The sequence below is a fragment of the Mixophyes fleayi genome, chromosome 7 (genome assembly GCF_038048845.1).
Source record: "Mixophyes fleayi isolate aMixFle1 chromosome 7, aMixFle1.hap1, whole genome shotgun sequence".
Lineage (NCBI taxonomy): Eukaryota > Metazoa > Chordata > Amphibia > Anura > Limnodynastidae > Mixophyes > Mixophyes fleayi.
This window is the reverse complement of record NC_134408.1, coordinates 25123291-25142688: the sequence shown is the minus strand read 5'-3', so window position 1 is coordinate 25142688 and position 19398 is coordinate 25123291. Positions and strand designations below refer to the sequence as shown.

General features: G+C 44.6%; 2 protein-coding genes across 3 annotated transcripts in view; one reads left to right on the top strand and one right to left on the bottom strand.

Annotated features, from left to right (window-relative positions):
- Nucleotides 1-19398, top strand: part of PAM16 (presequence translocase associated motor 16) — a 100488-nt gene that overhangs the window by 36331 nt on the left and 44759 nt on the right. The window lies entirely within an intron of this gene.
- Nucleotides 4467-18212, bottom strand: VASN (vasorin). The gene is made up of 2 exons (XM_075179434.1): nucleotides 17803-18212; nucleotides 4467-7135 (listed from the first exon to the last, which is right to left on the bottom strand). The coding sequence occupies exon 2, from the start codon at nucleotides 7123-7125 to the stop codon at nucleotides 5152-5154; it is 1974 nt and encodes a 657-aa protein (XP_075035535.1). The 5' UTR covers nucleotides 7126-7135; nucleotides 17803-18212; the 3' UTR covers nucleotides 4467-5151.

The window sequence follows — 19398 nt, the reverse complement described above, 5'->3', positions numbered from 1 at the left end:
TTAGTTAATGAAGGGGATAAATTAAGGGATTGAATCATATGAAAACGTTAACCCCGTGTGCGCCAAGTGGTTAGAATTTTAACAACGTTCATGTAAGACTTTGTGGTGACAAAAGGGTAATTTATTTTTTATTATTATTTTTAAGAAGAGGTGGATTAAGATTTGTTCTGCAACCTCTGTCAGCAGAGCATTGCTTACTAATGCAATATGCTGCAGGTGTTTGCTTTTAAGTGGCTAAATCTTCTTTTGTCTCACAAATTGTTAGCTTTTCTTGTAGTGCTTTAGAATTGGTGCACGAGAAAGGCACAATAGTCACCCAGTGGTTTGGATACAATAGGTGTTGGGAGAGAATGAATAAACATATTTTGCAGGTATATAGGTGAAAGTTAATTACATAACAATCTGTAAGTCAACTGATTGATATGGTTATAATGCTCTGACAACGGGGTTAATGAAGGAGAACTGCAGGTTTTTGGCAATATCCCAGACCGCAGAGAGTTAATAACAAGACATAAGAGAGCTTTGTGCGGGGTACAATATCCCAGCATGCTTTTCAGTACAGAGTCTGGTTTTTAATTTGAGGCTAGAAGTTGGCGCAGATTTAAGGGATTGGAAGAGAGACGCGTCCAGAGTGAAAATATTTACACAGCAGCAAATTCCAGCAGGAATCCAGGGGCCGGTGTCTGAGAGCCAAACAAAGGCCTCATTCTGAGGTTTCACTCCTCCGTTTGTGCTTCTCACTCACTCCTGTGTATTGTGTCCTGCACTCAGTACCCTGTATCGTGTGCTATGCTCACTCCTCTCACTTAATACTGCACTCGTTCATTGTCTGTTCTGTGATCACTCCTGCACTCACATCCTTTGCTGCTATCATTCCTCTATACCATGTACTCTAACTCACTCCTGCACTCATTCATACCATGTGCTTCAACTCACTCCTGCACTCACTTATACCATGTACTGCGACTCACTCCTGCACTCATTCATACCATGTACTGCAACTCACTCCTGCACTCACTTATACCCTGTGCTGCTATCATTCCTCTCTACCATGTACTGCAACACTCCTGCACTCACTTATACCATGTGCTGCAACTCACTCCTGCACTCACTTATACCATGTGCTGCAACTCACTATTGTACTCACTCATACCATGTGCTGCTATCATTCCTCTCTACCATGTACTGCAACTCACTTCTGCCCTCACTTATACCATGTGCTGCAACTCACTCCTGCCCTCACTTATACCATGTACTGCGACTCACTCCTGCACTCACTTATACCCTGTGCTGCTATCATTCCTCTCTACCATGTACTGCAACACTCCTGCACTCACTTATACCATGTGCTGCAACTCACTATTGTACTCACTCTTACCATGTGCTGCTATCATTCCTCTCTACCATGTACTGCAACTCACTTCTGCCCTCACTTATACCATGTACTGCGACTCACTCCTGCACTCACTTATACCCTGTGCTGCTATCATTCCTCTCTACCATGTACTGCAACACTCCTGCACTCACTTATACCATGTGCTGCAACTCACTATTGTACTCACTCATACCATGTGCTGCTATCATTCCTCTCTACCATGTACTCTAACTCACTCCTGCACTCATTCATACCATGTGCTTCAACTCACTCCTGCACTCACTTATTATACCATGTACTGCGACTCACTCCTGCACTCATTCATACCATGTACTGCAACTCACTCCTGCACTCACTTATACCCTGTGCTGCTATCATTCCTCTCTACCATGTACTGCAACACTCCTGCACTCACTTATACCATGTGCTGCAACTCACTATTGTACTCACTCTTACCATGTGCTGCTATCATTCCTCTCTACCATGTACTGCAACTCACTTCTGCCCTCACTTATGCTATGTGCTGCAACTCACTATTGTACTCACTCATACCATGTGCTGCTATCATTCTTCTTACCATGTACTGCAACTCACTCCTGCACTCACTTATACCCTGTGCTGCTATCATTCCTCTCTACCATGTACTGCAACACTCCTGCACTCACTTATACCATGTGCTGCAACTCACTCCTGCACTCACTTATACCCTGTGCTGCTATAATTTCTCTCTACCATGTACTGCAACTCACTCCTGCACTCACTTATACCTTGTGCTGCTATCATTCCTCTCTACCATGTACTGCAACTCACTCCTGCACTCACTTATACCCTGTGCTGCTATCATTCCTCTCTACCATGTACTGCAACACTCCTGCACTCACTTATACCATGTGCTGCAACTCACTCCTGCACTCACTTATACCATGTGCTGCAACTCACTATTGTACTCACTCATACCATGTGCTGCTATCATTCCTCTCTACCATGTACTGCAACTCACTTCTGCCCTCACTTATACCATGTACTGCAACTCACTCCTGCACTCACTTATACCTTGTGCTGCTATCATTCCTCTCTACCATGTACTGCAACTCACTCCTGCACTCACTTATACCCTGTGCTGCTATCATTCCTCTCTACCATGTACTGCAACTCACTCCTGCACTCACTTATACCCTGTGCTGCTATCATTCCTCTCTACCATGTACTGCAACACTCCTGCACTCACTTATACCATGTGCTGCAACTCACTCCTGCACTCACTTATACCATGTGCTGCAACTCACTATTGTACTCACTCATACCATGTGCTGCTATCATTCCTCTCTACCATGTACTGCAACTCACTCCTGCACTCACTTATACCCTGTGCTGCTATCATTCCTCTCTACCATGTACTGCAACACTCCTGCACTCACTTATACCATGTGCTGCAACTCACTCCTGCACTCACTTATACCCTGTGCTGCTATCATTCCTCTCTACCATGTACTGCAACTCACTCCTGCCTGCACTCATATCTTGTGCTGCTCTCGATCCTCTGTGTCATGTACTCATCCATTCATGGCCTTATTGTTGTCCGTATGAATTCTTCTTCAATCTCTCTTCATTCTTACATTATAATTACATAATAATCACTAACCTGCTACCGATGTGTGAATATCCCTTCATACATAACAAGTACTAACCTAGTACCTCTGACTCTTTCTGAATTCATTAATGACATGCATGAACTCATTACCTCCATCTACAGTGTGTGTGTGTGTGTGATATATATATATATATATATATATATTATAATACACACACGTATAGTATAAATCTCAACCCGTCTCTGACGCTTTCTGCCTGTCTGTTTTTCCTCTAGTCTGTCAAGGCAATGTACTGCCCCTGCTTCTCTCCCCCACCCCACTGATATTTGGATAATATCTCTCCTTCACAGAGAGACCTTTCTTTCCTTGTAATATAAAACATGGCCTCAGGATGCACACACCTGCCCCCTCCCTCCTTCTTACTCCCTGCACACTCGCCACAGATTAGCTGCAGACCTCCTGCCCAGCACAGATAATGACTTCCAGACCCCCCCCCCCCATCCCCCTTCTTACTCCTGAACTCCAACTCTGACTGCAAGCTCTCCTGCAAGTGTCACACAGGTAGGAAGTCTAAGGGTACTGTAAGATGTCACAGCGCAGCAGATGACACAGCGCACTCAGCTCACGTAATCAGGCTCTGAATTTATATACAGTGAGAGGAAATGCATTTTTGGGATTTTAGGGGGGTATATGTCATATAGGAGAAACTGTGACAGTGCTCTGCAGATCACAAACGGAAGCTATTTTTAGATGGAGGCTGTACTGATCAAAGCAACAATCCTTTGTGCACATCGCCAGCAGCAGTCTGCTCCACAACCCCTCTGGGTTAAGTCATTAGCGTGATCTGGTAAATGTTACACTACACACAGGGCTCTGGAGATGAGCACATACATGACAATGAGAGTGTCCAGGTCTCCAACAGGAAGTGGCTTGGCATAACAGCTCTGTAGCACTGTAGCATAATGAAGGCGAGCATTAATCAATGCATTCTACATCTTACCTTTTAAAACAAAGCTCCTCTATTGCTCCCAATGTAAGCTAGGGTATTCTTTTGCAACGAAAGGGTTGATGAGCAGTCATAGCTTTCCTAAGGGGCCCACATATCAGCCACCCCCTATATCATCCCCCTCCACTTAACCTATGCACACGCCTTCCAATTGGAGCGGTCTGGTTCTAATGGCTTCAGCAGATGAGCTGATACCTCACTTTTTCCCCTTACTTCATAGTTGTTGGAAAAATTGAAAGTGAGACCTTGGCAGACAATTAGAGGCTGCAGAACGGCCACGTATCCTTGAGAAGCACTGCAATGTGGTGTCTGATTCTGCAAAACCACTTACTCTTGGAATTTATACTATGTCTGAGAGCAGAGGCAGACAGCCTGTGGCTCTCCAGGTGGTGTGGAACTACAAGTGTCAGAATATCCTGCCTGTAGTTGATTGCAGAGCTTCAACTCTGTGCCGCGGGAGTAACAAAAATAATAAAACAGAAAACCAGACACATAAAAAGAATCAATATTTATTACACGGCGGCCAATTATTACTTATCGGCACCACCTTGTCCAGCAATCGGTGCCTTGTACCCCCGCCATCCCCAAATTTCCCTGACATTACCGTTCATTTGTCAGGACAAATTAATTGTTCACCTTCATGGGCATAGGATGCATGCTTTTAATATTTAAAAACTTAATGAAATGCTGTTCTGTCCAGTCAAGTAAGTGCCCCTTCGTGTTAGAAGGCTTGTAAGTTCTTTTTGTTTTCTTTTATTCTGGGTTGGTTTTTTTTGCTTGTTTTCTTTTTTGCCTTTGCTCAGCTATAATGTCTTTCCAGACCCATGTGTGGCCTGAGTCTGAGTCCCAGCACTGAGCTTAGAACATCTGTCTCTCCGATGTCCGTAAGAAAAACCCTATTGGCCGCAGGGTGTTTCTGGGTAACATACAAGCGGTAACTGTTGCGCTGGCATGCAATTGTTTCTAGATATTACCCCTGCTCATCGTTTTGTATTTGGAGCTGCAAGCAGATGAGCCCTCCTTTATTGTCCTCTGCCCAAATGCCTAGACAGCACAGCTGTCTTCTGGGCAGGTCTCCCAGCAAGCTCAGACATGTCTTATGAAAGATACCTTAGAAATTCCCGCTGCTTGGTACCAGGAGTGTGTTTGGGTCCCTAGGTTTGGTGTCGGTCTCCAGCTTAAAAGTAAGAGTGTGGAAGCCGACCCGTAGGTGCATCGTTATTATTTCCAACTCTGGCAGACTGCATGAGAGGCTCTTCCGACTCGCCCCCTTTTTCTGGACTATTTGGACTTTCAGGCAATTTTTTTAACTCTTCCTTCTCTTCAAGTGCTGTTTTAACACCTTCCAACTCCAGTGGACCTCCGATCTCACCTGTGTGTGCCTTTTCTCTACGTCTCCGTGCATAGCAGACAGCACTTATTATGACCACCAAGAGGAGGATACCAGCAGCTACAGCAGGCACCAAAACTAAAGTCAGACTTCCCTCCTGGGTATGAGTAATGTGGGCACTGTGTTTTGGAGATTCTCCTGTAGTCTGTGCCTCAGTGCATAGTTCAGTCTCTGGGTTTACATCACGCATGGTTCCAAGACAGATCTTATAAGTGCTGTTAGCAGCCAGTTCCATCAGTGTATAGTGTGGGAGTGTTGGCGGCAGCTGGTAGATAACAGGCCGATGGTCTGGTCCAGAGAGATTTTGCACTGTCAGCCTAAGCCCTGGTAGATGTTTCTTACTTTGGATATAACTTTGTAGATCTACTTTGAGAGAACTGCTAGTCACTTCAAGCACTTGCAGCTGTATTGTTGGCTGCTCAGTAAAATCTACTGGTGTTAACGTCAACATCTCACAGTACATTCCGTAGAATCCAATTGGACAGTCACATTCCAGTTCACCTAGTGAATCCAAGCGGCAAAAGCCACCATTTAAGCAAGTTTGAGGCGGACACAGCTGATCATATAGAGTGGGTGGAGCGAGTTCTTCATCTATTGGGTGTTTAGGTGAAATTGTGGTGGTAGTGACAGTGGTCACGGTATATGTTAGCCTAGGATTGGTGGGTACAGGTGGTGCTGCTGTACTGCTAGGTGCTATGGTTGTAGGCACAAAGACCGTTGTTGGTACAGGACAGCCAAATTCAGAGTTCTGCAAATTGCTCAAGATCTTACCAGCATTTTTGGGAGGGAAGTGGCAGCGAGTTTCTTCTGAGCGGAGTAGAGAAAGCCCATTGATCCTCAACCATTCTGTTAGCCAGCTTAATAGGCACACACAATTGAAAGGGTTTTCTGCCAAGCTCACACCACGGAGTCCTGTTGAATATTGAAATAAACCCTTTGGCAAAGTGCGCAGGCTTAATCCACTTAAGTCTAAGTCTTGTAACCTAGTAAGGCCAGAAAAGTCATCAGGTTGAAGCTGAGAAATTGCAGTGTTGCCAGCAAGATTGAGTTTGGTTAAGCCACGTAGACCAGTAGGCACCTTATTCAGCTGATTGTCCGATATGTCCAGTTCATGAAGATTCTTAAGAACGTTTAAAAGACCTGCTGGTACCTCTTTCAAACCTAAACCAGCCAACCGTAAAGTTTCAATATTGCTTGCATGGAATGTCCCAGGTTGGATGGAAGGGATAGAATTATAGCTGAGATCCAAGAGTAGAAGATGTGGGAGAGAGAAGGCTGGAGTGACTACCAATTGATTCTTTATCAACTTTAGTTCCAGTAGTTTCTCAAGGCCTCTGAAGGCATCTGGATGAATGCTGCGAATTTGGTTCTCACTGAGGTATAACCTCTCTAGTCGACCTAGCCCCTGAAATGTCTCTGCAGAGATCTCACTAATTTGGTTGGATGAGAGGTCCAGGTTGCTGAGGTTTGCCAAGCTTTTGAAGACCCCTCCGGGTAGTTTAGAGAGCTTGTTATGAGACAGGTCTAAGAGCTGCAGTTCCCACAGACCTGAGAAGCTGCTTTCCTCTACCAGGCTGATGCCATTTCCAAAGAGGTACAATTGGATAGTGTTCTGAGGTATGCTTCGGGGAAAGTTGGGGTTCTTGCGAGTCGAGCAGAAGACGGTAAATGGTTGGTTGCATTGACAGCCATCTGGACAACCTTCAATGAGGAGAGTGTAAGCAGTGCTAAGTAGCACAGTCCATACAAAGGGCAGATACATGATGCAAATTCTGTTAAAATGAAACAACAAGATATAATTAACACATGGTACTAAAACACATAGAAAAGCATAAAAACACATAGAAAATACTAGTATATCTTGTGGTGACAGGATACTTCTGTCTTGTAGTGAATTAGTTAACAATATATCCTGGTATTTGTACCCCTATCATTAAGGTTAGATGACCTTTCAACTCCAGCACAAGAAAGGCTTGTGCTTGTCAGGCCATGCCCTGTGTGTATAAACACAGCCCCTACCGGTATGTAGACCCCCCTTCTCGTCTGTCACTTCTAAAACATCATGTAGATAAAAGGCTGTGTCCTAGGCCACACAGTCTTGTATAGAAACACTCCTCCAGTCCCCATCTAGACTCTCTGCCTCACACTGACACACTTCTACTGTTTCCCTGTGCCTCACACAAGTTACTCCGGCTCTTTTCTCTACACACTTCTCCAGTCCCCACCATAGAGGCTCAGCCTCACACAGACACACTTCTACATTCCCCTTTCTACAGACTTTGCCTCACAAAGACACACTTCTACAGTTACCTCTCTACAGACTTTGCCTTGCACAGACACAATTCTATAGAATCTGCTTCAGACATACAAGCTTATACAGTCCCCACTCTACAGGCTTTACCTTACACATACACTGTTCTACGGTCCCTTGTCTAGAGGTCCTGCCTCGCACAGACACTGTTCTACAGTCCCTTGTCTAGAGGTCCTGCCTCGCACAGACACTGTTCTACAGTCCCTTGTCTAGAGGTCCTGCCTCGCACAGACACTGTTCTACAGTCCCCTGTCTAGAGGTCCTGCCTCGCACAGACACTGTTCTACAGTCCCCTGTCTAGAGGTCCTGCCTCGCACAGACACTGTTCTACAGTCCCCTGTCTAGAGGTCCTGCCTCGCACAGACACTGTTCTACAGTCCCCTGTCTAGAGGTCCTGCCTTGCACTGTTCTCCAGTCCTCTGTCTAGAGGTCCTGCCTCGCACATACACTGTTCTACAGTCCCCTGTCTAGAGGCTCTGCCTCGCACAGACACTGTTCTACAGTCCCCTGTCTAGAGGTCCTGCCTCGCACAGACACTGTTTTACAGTCCCCTGTCTAGAGGTCATGCCTCGCACAGACACTGTTCTACAGTCCCCTGTCTAGAGGTCCTGCCTCGCACTGTTCTCCAGTCCTCTGTCTAGAGCTCTGCCTCGCACATACACTGTTCTCCAGTCCTCTGTCTAGAGCTCTGCCTTGCACATACACTGTTCTACAGTCCCCCTGTCTAGAGGCTCTGCCTCGCAAAGACACTGTTCTACAGTCCCCTGTCTAGAGGCTCTGCCTCGCACAGACACTGTTCTACAGTCCCCTGTCTAGAGGCTCTGCCTCACACAGACACTGTTCTACAGTCCCCTGTCTAGAGCCTCTGCCTCGCACATACACTGTTCTCCAGTCCCCTGTCTAGAGGCTCTGCCTCGCACAGACACTGTTCTACAGTCCTCTGTCTAGAGGCTCTGCCTCGCACAGACACTGTTCTGCAGTCCCCTGTCTAGAGGCTCTGCCTCGCACAGACACTGTTCTCCAGTCCCCTGTCTAGAGGCTCTGCCTCGCACAGACACTGTTCTCCAGTCCCCTGTCTAGAGGCTCTGCCTCGCACAGACACTGTTCTGCAGTCCCCTGTCTAGAGGCTCTGCCTCGCACAGACACTGTTCTCCAGTCCCCTGTCTAGAGGCTCTGCCTCGCACAGACACTGTTCTGTAGTCCCGTCTCTACAGCCTCTGCCTCGCACAGATACTGTTCTACAGTCCCCTCTCTACAGCCTCTGCCTCGCAGTCCCTTCCTATTAGCTGAATTGTGTGTGTGCATAAAGTAAATGCTTGAGAATTCCCACAATTATCTTGCAAATCCCTGCAGAAAACAATGTATGGGCATGGCTTTTTCCATCAGTACATATTGCCAGAGTTCTCTTCCGCATGAGTACATCAGGAGATCAGTAGAGATAGAATGTGTATATGTCTGTATCAGAGCCTGTACTGACAGAGTTAAGGAAGGGGTCAGTAGGAGGCAGGTAATATTCTGAGGAATGTGCAGCTGTGAGATGGGGGGGCAGAGGTGAGAGGAGAGAATGGACTAGAATAAAGAGGGATAAGTGCAGAGATGTTACAGATGGTGGGGAGAGGAGGGGCAATTTGGTAATTGCTACAAGGGGGGTAAGCAAGGCTTGTGCTGTCTGGAGAATTGGAGGGGGGGGGGGGGGGGAAGCAGTGTCATCCTGTCAGGAGTAAACTTTACACATAACTATCCTGATGGTAAAAGTGAGTGTGGTTTAAGGTGGGCTTCTGAGATTGTTGCTCTTGCTATCCCAGGTACCATCCTGTTGTCTCAGCCAACCACTGCTATGCTCTGAGCTGGGTGTACATCTGGGGTGTCTTGGTTTTCTTTCCTAAACATATACATCAAATTGGTTGCCATGGGTTACAGCGTGTTTTCTACGTGCACCAGCTTTGATAAATATTTACAAATGTTCTGCTCCCATTTTCCCAGTTGAAATAATATGGGCTGAATTAAAGGGGTTTCTTAGACCTCTGCCCCTGAAGTCAGACGTTTGTGCTTGGCTCATTTTCGCTGCCTCTTACATCTGTGTGTTGCTATCTGTATAGTCCACTGTATAAGACTGGGCGGATTGAGTTTTCCATCAATTTGATCTGCAGCACGATTTGGAATCTCTGCTCTAAGTAATCTGGGGCATGGGGGGGTGGTATAATAAGAGGCATTATATTTAATAAGAATTATTTAACCCAGTCTAGGTGAATTAAATGGGACAAATTTTAGCAGTATTTTGTTATTTATTGGCACGCAATCAAACCTTTAGCTAGATTAGTACAGGCCAACACGGAAATACGTATGAGACATTTTACTACATATCACAAGCCGGTGACTCGGCAGGGTGAAGCTGCTAATAAACATTCTAATAATAAATCATATTAAATGAATACGAGTAGGGCTGTGCTAAGCACTGATGGGATGAGAAAGTAGACGTTAGTCATCTGTTTTAAGACTTAAAGTGAAGCGAGGCAAAGTATAACACCCTTCTTATTAAATGTGTCCTATACGTGACTACGTATATATGAATGTTTTATATGTCTGTAAGCCTACACTAGGCTTTCCAGCTTGGACTACTATCCCTATCAATCACAAAGAATGACTGAATAGACCGCATAGTAGTAGCTAACCCAGGGTCCACAGTGATATCTTTGTTGTGTTGGTTCTTGTGGGTCTCCTTCCAGGTGTATCGGCTATAATGTGCGTATGTGTATCTGCCAGTGGTATGCAAAATAGATTGTAAGCTCCACTGGAGCAGGGGCTGAGTAAAGATCTGAGATTGTACAGCAATAATAATGATGGGCATTAAAAGTTCACCAGAACATACAGTGTTTATGTAGTAGGTGGCTGCAATACCCTGAGTATTAGTAGCCAGTATTTATAAAGTACTGACATATTCCAAAAGGTGCAAATAGTGATCCAATCAGATGCTCTCATTGTCTGACTTTCACTAGAACGATCAAAGCTCATTTCTCATTGGTTGCTATAGGCTACTGCACTTTTTTCATTTTGCAATATTTTTTCGTAATTAGCCATAATTAAATCAAGAAATTTAGAGATCGTTGGACATGTGAGCTTACAATCTAAAGTAGTTTTTGGTGCAATTTACGTGCTACAAGCATACTATACAGATACTATAGCACTTTTGCCCAGTGATAAATGGATCTATTTCATGGCATGCATCCAGGTGTGCCTATGCAATTCTACCTCTGGCTATAGAATATGTGCATCTATAAACAGCATTCTGTAGTAGCCCAGCGGCAAGCCCTTTGATAAGCAAGCATTATGTCGCTAGGAATCCCAGTGTAAGGCATTTTCCCCTGCCCTCCCCTGTCTCTGGACATCTGCAGGTCGGAACACGAGGGACCTTCTGCTGTGGAGTCTGAGTGTCCATCTCACAGAATCACAGCTGTTACAGACCCCCTGAACACCTGAAACCTGGTATACCAACACTTAAAGTGTGTAGCACACGAAATTAGCGGTGGTAGATTATGCCATTGTACCACTTAGTAGAAATTGGCATTGTGTGTGTTAGGGAATTTAGGCTGTAAGCTCCAATGTGGCAGGGACTGATGTGAGTGAGTTCTCTGTACAGCGCTGCGGAATTAGTGGCGCTATATAAATAAATGGTGATGATGATGATAAATAAACAACTGGATAAAATATTTTATTAGAGCTTTTGGGAATTTTAACCAGTGAGCTCATCTGGGTGCTGGAAGCTAGTGGGAGGCTATGGGTTAATACAACAGAAGCAGAGGGGGTCATTGATCCTGGAGGCACTTTTCACTGATAGGAAAAGTAAACTTTAGGACAGTGACATTGTGGCTGATCATTAAGCGCCTTTTTTGGATTGGTCTGTAGGATATGGCAGTTTAATCGCTGTCAAGACTGCAGAGCGTCATGCAAACCGTTTCCTGTGCCAATGGTCCGTGCAGAGCAGGCCGCGGTCCTCCAGCATATGAAAACATAACTTCCTATTACTGTGACCCTGCTTGTGCCTGACAGCCAAGTATTGCATATTATTAACAAATGACTTGCTGTGTTTTACATACAAAGAACACATATCTCTATTTCATGAGTGACCAATCCGTTCGCTAGGAAATAGTGCCTCATGCGTGTGATGTTAGTATAGTCTGCTTTCCTATAAGGATCAGCCCACAAAAAGGCTGTGTGTGGGTGACAGGACTTTGCGCTCAGGCATCAGTAAGGTTCCTAATTTCTACAGAATTGATGGGCAATATTCTAATAAATATTGGTTTTGCTACAAAATGGCTGCCACCACATGCACTGTGAAGCACTTTTGTACCTCACACCTCACTGATATCCAGTGAATTGATTGCTATCTTAGGAAGGGGTACACTTCAATAAAGTTCTAAAGAAAAATGTCATTATTTAATGTAAAATAATATTCCTGCAGCCTTTTCTAATGATCGAAGAGTATTTTTTTTTGTTATGAAGGAAAATAAGTGTTTATAGACAGTAATCGTGTCTGTAGGAACAGTACAAAAACCAAAACAAGTCTATATAAAAAATATAGTTTCTCTATCAAACAAAACTATATGACATTAAAAAAAAATATTCTATACACGTTGGGCTTGATTCATTAAGGAAAGTAAGGCAAAAAAAATGAGTAAGTTTTCTCCTGGACAAAACCATGTCACAATGCAAGGGGTGCAAATTAGTTTATGATTTTGCACATAAGATAAATACTGGATGTTTTTTCATGTAGCACACAAGTACTTGATAGCTTTATTTGTACACTGAAAGTTAAAGTGGATATAGGGCATGCCCTACCACACCTATAAATCTGTCCTCACATTTTAAATTTGCCTCCCCCTTCCAATGCAACATGGTTTTGCCCAGGTGCAAAGTTACTCATTTTTTTTTTTTGCTTTACTTTCCTTAATGAATCAGGCCCATTGTGTATACCAGGACTGGGCAATCTGTGGCTCTCCAGATGTTGTAAAACTACAAACCCCAGCATGCTTTACCTGTTGATAGCGAACCGAGAGCAGACAGGGTATGCTGGGACTTGTAGTTTCACAACACCTGGAGAGCTGCAGGTTGTCCAGACCTGGTGTATGCTCTGTACACCAGCCATATTTACATCAGTGATCATCACCTATTTCCTGCATATCCTTCCACATCAATTCAGTCCAATACCGCACAGTATCCCCCTATACCTGCTGCTTCTGCAGGGCATCTGACATGTACTTCTACATCTGCAGAGTATTGCACTTTAAGTATTCCTCTCCAGTAACTATAACAAATATTTTCCTATTATAGCCCTGGGGTGAGTATATATAATTATGCTGTGCGATTTCCAAAGACTTTGCAATACAATGCCTATTATAAGCGAGGTAGGATGAGTTCCAGCCTCCCACTCCTTAACTATCTCTGTGATGCATTGCCCTATTGTCATGTTCCCTCTTAATGATGCACTACCTGTCTATACATCGACTAACTGTATGTTTTGGCTGTAAAATCACAGCAGCTTAAGATATTAAAGCTTTATAAAGATCCTGCGGAGGAGAAGCCTCCTTCCCTGTTCTTTGTAATGCTGGGGAGTTGAGACACAGCCCTTAATGCTTTATGGCAGTGATGCTTAGTCTCTTGTGGCATCATCCTTTTAACACCTTCCTTGCCAAATGGGATTGCTAACTACAAGTAGGGCAGGTTTCTTGAAACAGGCTATAGCAGCATTCCATTAAAATGTTATTTGTTTTATTTCCAGGAGTTCCTTTTTTAAATAAGCTCAGGTTTCTATATAATGCTCTCTATATAAGGATGTATCAAGCCGTGGCTGGGCTACACTAGTGACAGTGCCCTGCATCTAGTAGTCCCACGTGACCTGCGGACACTGTCCCTATATACCTGTTACTAGCGACAGTCGGTACAAGTGTAGCCGGTTGTTACAGGAAGAAGAGACAAGTTTCTGGCGACAGAACACTCACACGGTATTGTCACTAATGCAGCAATAGCCTCACAGAGGAAATACTAGGATGGTGATGAAAGTAGTAAGTAGGGGCCTGATTCATTAAGGTTCTTAAATGAAGAGGATTCTCATTTCAGTCTCCTGGACAAAACCATGTTACAATGGAAGGGGTGCAAATAAGTGTTCTGTTTTACACATAAGTTAACTACTGACTGTTTTTTCATGTAACACACAAATATCAACTTTAAATTTCAGTGTACAAATAAGCTATCAAATATTTGTGTGTTACATGAAAAAACAGGCAGTATTTAACTTATGTGTAAAACAGAACACTTATTTGCACCCCTTCCATAGTAACATGGTTTTGTCCAGGAGACTGAAATGAGTATCCTCTTCATTTGAGATCCTTAATGAATCAGGCCCTAGGTTAGTGTGTTTAGGACTTTAGAAGAAAAGTCTGCTTGTACTTCATCTGCATATTAGCTGTGAGAGAGTTGTCTTTCTTTTCTCACACACGTCCTGTAGAAGTCAGATGGGGTGGTGCAGCAAGGTACACTGGGTAAACCCTTACAAATGTGTAGCCATGTTTACCTCACAATCTACTTGAAGAGGATAGACATTTGGCAGAGACTGTCACATGTATTAAAGCCACTGAAGAAAGTACAACAGAGGAAGGAACGGTGCCAGAATAAACTGCAGGGTGCGAGGAAGCACTTAATAAAAAAAAAAAAAAAGCTTCCCAGCTGACAGAAGTCAGATACAAATAGGATTTTTTTCTATCTCGGTAATGGAATGTGGTGACGTGATCAGAGTTAGGCAACTGTAGTTCTCTAGCTGCTGCTGTGGGACTACAAGTCCATTGTGTGCTTCTATCTCTATGGGGAGTCAGAGGCTAGTAGGACGTACTTGGACTTGTAGTTCCGCCACAGTTGGAAAGCCAAAGTGTGGCAGGTCATGCAGGGACTTGTAGTTCCTAAACAAATAGAGCGACACTGCTTGTCTGCCTCTGGACATGATCTGTGACACAAAAGCAAAGTAACTGATATCACCACACACGTGTACAAAATCAGGTAGAAATATGTGCAGACTGGATGGGCTGTGCTGTTATCTGCTCGCCATAACCTAATGCCTACAGAACAACACCTGGGGGCATATTTACTAAACTGCGGGTTTGAAAAAGTGGAGATGTTGCCTATGGCAACCAATCGGATTCTAGCTGTCATTTTGTAGAATGCAGTAAATAAATGAAAGCTAGAATCTGATTGGTTGCCATAGGCAACATCTCCACTTTTTCAAACCCACCATTTAGTAAATATAGCTCCTGATTGTGGTGTGCATGGGCATGCCAACGCTTCCGAGCAGAGCATCTTGGGAATTGTAGTTCAACAAAAGCCGCAGAGCTAGAACTTAAGTAAACTATGAATAAAAAAAAGTCTTGGAGAGATGTTAATCATCACTACCTTTACTTATGTTGGCTTGCACAAGGGAGAGAGAGTTTAGCGCCTGTGTGTTTGTATACACACAAACATACACACACGCACACAAGTACAGGGGGGCTCCTCTCCTCCCTATCCAAACCATTCTGGGCATTACTTCACAAGCTGCCTGCCCCACCCAGCCTTTAATTATCGCCACTCCCCGCGGTTCAGCCACAGAGGCTGGGATGAGGCTCAGAGTTGGCAGCTGTATTATTACACCCACCCAACATAAAAATAAACGTGGGGGTCCCGGGGGGGATAAAAGAGTTCCAAGACCTGACCCCTGGCTCTGCTATTGGCTGCATGATACTGGAGATCGCTCCTCTGAATTTCCTGCCCTAACACTCTTACTGGCTGCATGTGTGACCCCGACAGTGGCCCTTAGTCTGTTTGTGTGACCCCCATAGTATTCTGTAGGCTTCTGTACTTGTGATTCTCCAACAGCCCAGAACTGCCACTGAGTGTGTCTGATGACACACAGAGATATTAAGGCGTCATTATGAACTCATTCTGCCACTGTCTCTGTCTGTAATCACAATGTTGGATGTCCTGATTCCTGTCACTATTACTCTATTCTTGGCTCTGCCGCAGCCTCTGAGTAATCTGGGTTGTTGTCAAAATAGTCTTATTGAGAACCTTGTCCTGGCTGAATGCGTGAAATGCCCCATTACTGTCCCACCGATGTATTGCCCTAATAACCCTCTTTACCTGGATCCACATATCTTTATTTGCCCTGTTCTTTGTTCCATCTCCTGCTTATTGTTAAGCTGTACTCTTATAGGAGTTAAAGGGCAACTCCAACTTTAGAAAATTCTATTGTCCAGACTGATTTGTTTATTTTCATTGCCTTTGGATATGATGACCGGGAAGCTCAGGACTGTGCACTAGATACAATTGTGTCTGCACAGCAGATCTGTTGTCGCGTCCAAGGGCATTGAAAATCAAATCTGTCTGGACAATAGAATTATCTGAAAGTGGAATTCCCCTTTAAATGTGTAAACCCAGGTGACAGAGTAGCGATGATTCGGTATTGTTTGACCCCCAGCCACCCCATTAATACTTGGAGAATGTCGTGTAAATACTGTAAGTGATGGTTGTGGTATGAGGGGATCTTGTTGTTGGGGGAGTAGAGTGTGAGTGGGACAAGATGCTGAAGAGAGATATATAAAGGAGAGTGAGTGACAATGAGTTGCCAGATATAAGTTGAATCCAGATGTTTTACCTTTTATTGTGAGTATGGGAATATAGAGGAGATGTGTGAAAGGGACATGATTAGGGGACAACGGATAAGAGTATACAATGATGTAGTATGAAAATGGACATTATATAATGACGGAAGTTATATAAATTAGTGAAGAGTGATTACCAGATGGTGGCAATAAGCAAGAGAGAAGATGATGGCAGTAGAGCACGGATGTAAAGGTTATGAGGTAATGAGAAACTTGGAAACGCAGTACTTGTGGGAAGCGGAGGCGATGGTAAAAGTTATGGATTGAACGAGAGGTGAGGGGGACATTGTGGAGTGACCTTAGGGGAAATAAGGGAATGTGATAATGGTAATGGGAATAGGTTGAGAAGAATGGATGGGAAATGCTGGGGTAAGATAAATGAAATGTTATTGGGATCAGATTAAATTGCTGACTGAGTGCAGGGATTGATGTTACGCTGTGGATATAAGAGGTGTGATAGGTGAAGGGTAGCCAGGGAAGTTGAGGGGATAATTGACATTTAAATGGAATAATGAGAGTTAAGTAAGATTAAATAAGTAAATTATGGTGCAGTGATTGATTGCCGATAGGGGAATTTTTATTATACCTTGATATCGAGGGAGAAATGGAATTAAAATTTTCTAAAAACGAATATTCTAAGGTAAAGATGTTGGGCGTAGAACCGTGACGCTAACATAAAGGAGATCATTCCAGGGGAGTGAAGGAAGGGTTAATTGTACACAGTGTGATCACAGGCACTATGTGCAGCAAGCAGTGGTACTGTGCACTGTCCATGTGTCAGCTTTGTACAGCTTCCAGGCTGCCTCCTCTGCACGGCCAGCTTGCGCTGTGTGTGGGAAGCAGACAGAAGGTCTCTGTGTAGCATGTGTAGCTATGTGCTGCTGTGTACAATTGCTTCACACCACACTTCTGAATATCTGTGTGTGGTGCTAATTTGTGTAATACCCGTAGAATGTGACGTTGCTGTATAGAGGTACATGTCTGTCTGTAGTTCTGAGTGCACACTTTGTGCGTTGTGTTAGTAAGTAGAAGCTGACACTGTCTGTGGCTTTCCGGCTGAGCAATCAGAGGAGAGTGGCAACCTCGGGTACGTCAACTGGTGCTCCAGAGCTGGGCACCATGGCAGTGGCTGAACCAGACCCATCTCAGTTGTATTGATGTTTATATCCCTGGCTGAGGATGCTGCTGCAGATGTTGTGTTACCTGAGCATCCCATGAAGCCACATCTGTACTGTGTTTATTTACCACAGCTCTGTGTTAGTTTTATGTCTTAGAGGTAAAAACAAGCATTAAGTAGTTGACACTGTCCTGCCCCTGTTTCTGTGCTCCCAGGCTGTGTGTGTTGACAGTGTGTGCAGCGGTGTGTAAATACAATATCCCGGGTTATGCACATAAATGTGTGTTATTGTACGGGGTGATAGATACAATGAGGAGAGCATCTTACCGTGTGTCCGGGGACTGGAGATGATCCCAAACAATCAAATGACATCCAGATGAGCAAAGTCCTGAACTTTTCTTCTTCTCCTTGAAGTTCACTTTTCTCCTCCTGACTTCACACCTCTCTGAGTTCTTCTACTTCACAACTTCTCTGAGCCGCCTTTGTCTCTCAGACTCTTCCCCCTTCTCTTTTTTTCATCAAAGTTCTCTCTCTCTCTCTCTCTCTCTCTCTCTATACTACTTCTCCTGCCCCCCCTCGCTGTGTCCTGCTTTTTCCTTCACTGGCTCACTCTTTCTGTCTGGGGAAGTGATAGTTTAGCTATTCCTATGCTGTTTGCCTGGGGCAGTGAAGGCGTCACCAGCACAGAGGCAGGGCTAAGCTTCCCTCCAGTGCTTCCTAGCTAACCATTGGCCTGAATTAACCCCCCTAAATCGTACACCTCCCACCTCCACCTTTCCACTGACCCCATACCTACAGCCTGCCCAGAGATGCTGAATGTGCTCATCCTGCCTCTCTATGCTTTACATAACTCGCAGTTTGCACAGTGTGACCTCCACGCGACAGGCTGCATGGATATTGCTTAATAGGCGAATTCTGTATAGTTTATCTTATCTCCTAAAACTATGGCACTAGGGATAAAATTTAACCAGCAGTACAGTCAGTTTAATAATGCTTTTGACAGTGATGACGGTCTGTGGCTGCCTTTCCAACCCCAGTTAGTTACCTGTGGGGGGAATTATCATTTTAACTTTTATCCAATATCCCCATTCTCACCAGCTAGCAGAACTGTGGGCGTCCAATGCCAGGGACCCTCACGGTTTGGGAGAACTAACCAACGCTGTATCTGCTGCTTATCGAACACCGTTAACTGTCAATTCAGTGGCGCTGAATTACTTGGTAAATCAGATGCTGTCTGCAGACAGTTATGTCAGTGCCTGTGTTAAAAGCTAATACAGCACTGCTTGTGCCAACTCTGTAAGGAGCAGGGTTGGTACCACTGGTGGAGGGGAGTTGTCAGAACCTGCAGAGGTCCCTGACCTGAAACACAACAGTTCTGATACTTGGAGGAGGAGAATCGGGGGTTGAAAGAGATTTTTGGGTGGAATTATACCTTTAATTGATATTAAAAATACCTGTTAACTGTAGTTATTTACTTCAGCCCAGAGTATTGTAGTTTGAAAATAAGTGGGAAAAGCAGACTTTTATCATACATTGGAATAGATCTACAGGGATGCATATATTAGATGATCCTCATATTTTAGGTTTATGCATATTGTTAGGTGATATATACTGTCCACTGTATCCCCACACTCCTCCTCCACTCCACTGTCCCCCCACACTCCTCCACTGTCTCCCCACACTCCTCCTCCACTCCACTGTCTCCCCACACTCCTCCTCCACTCTACTGTCCCCCCACACTCCTCCACTGTCTCCCCACACTCCTCCTCCACTCCACTGTCTCCCTACACTCCTCCTCCACTCCACTGTCCCCCCACACTCCTCCACTGTCTCCCCACACTCCTCCTCCACTCCACTGTCTCCCCACACTCCTCCTCCACTCCACTGTCTCCCCACACTCCTCCTCCTCCACTCCACTGTCTC

What these genes read in the sequence shown, in the direction of transcription:
- VASN (XM_075179434.1), bottom strand. Translation starts at nt 7,125, where the DNA reads ATGTATCTGCCCTTTGTATGGACTGTGCTACTTAGCACTGCTTACACT.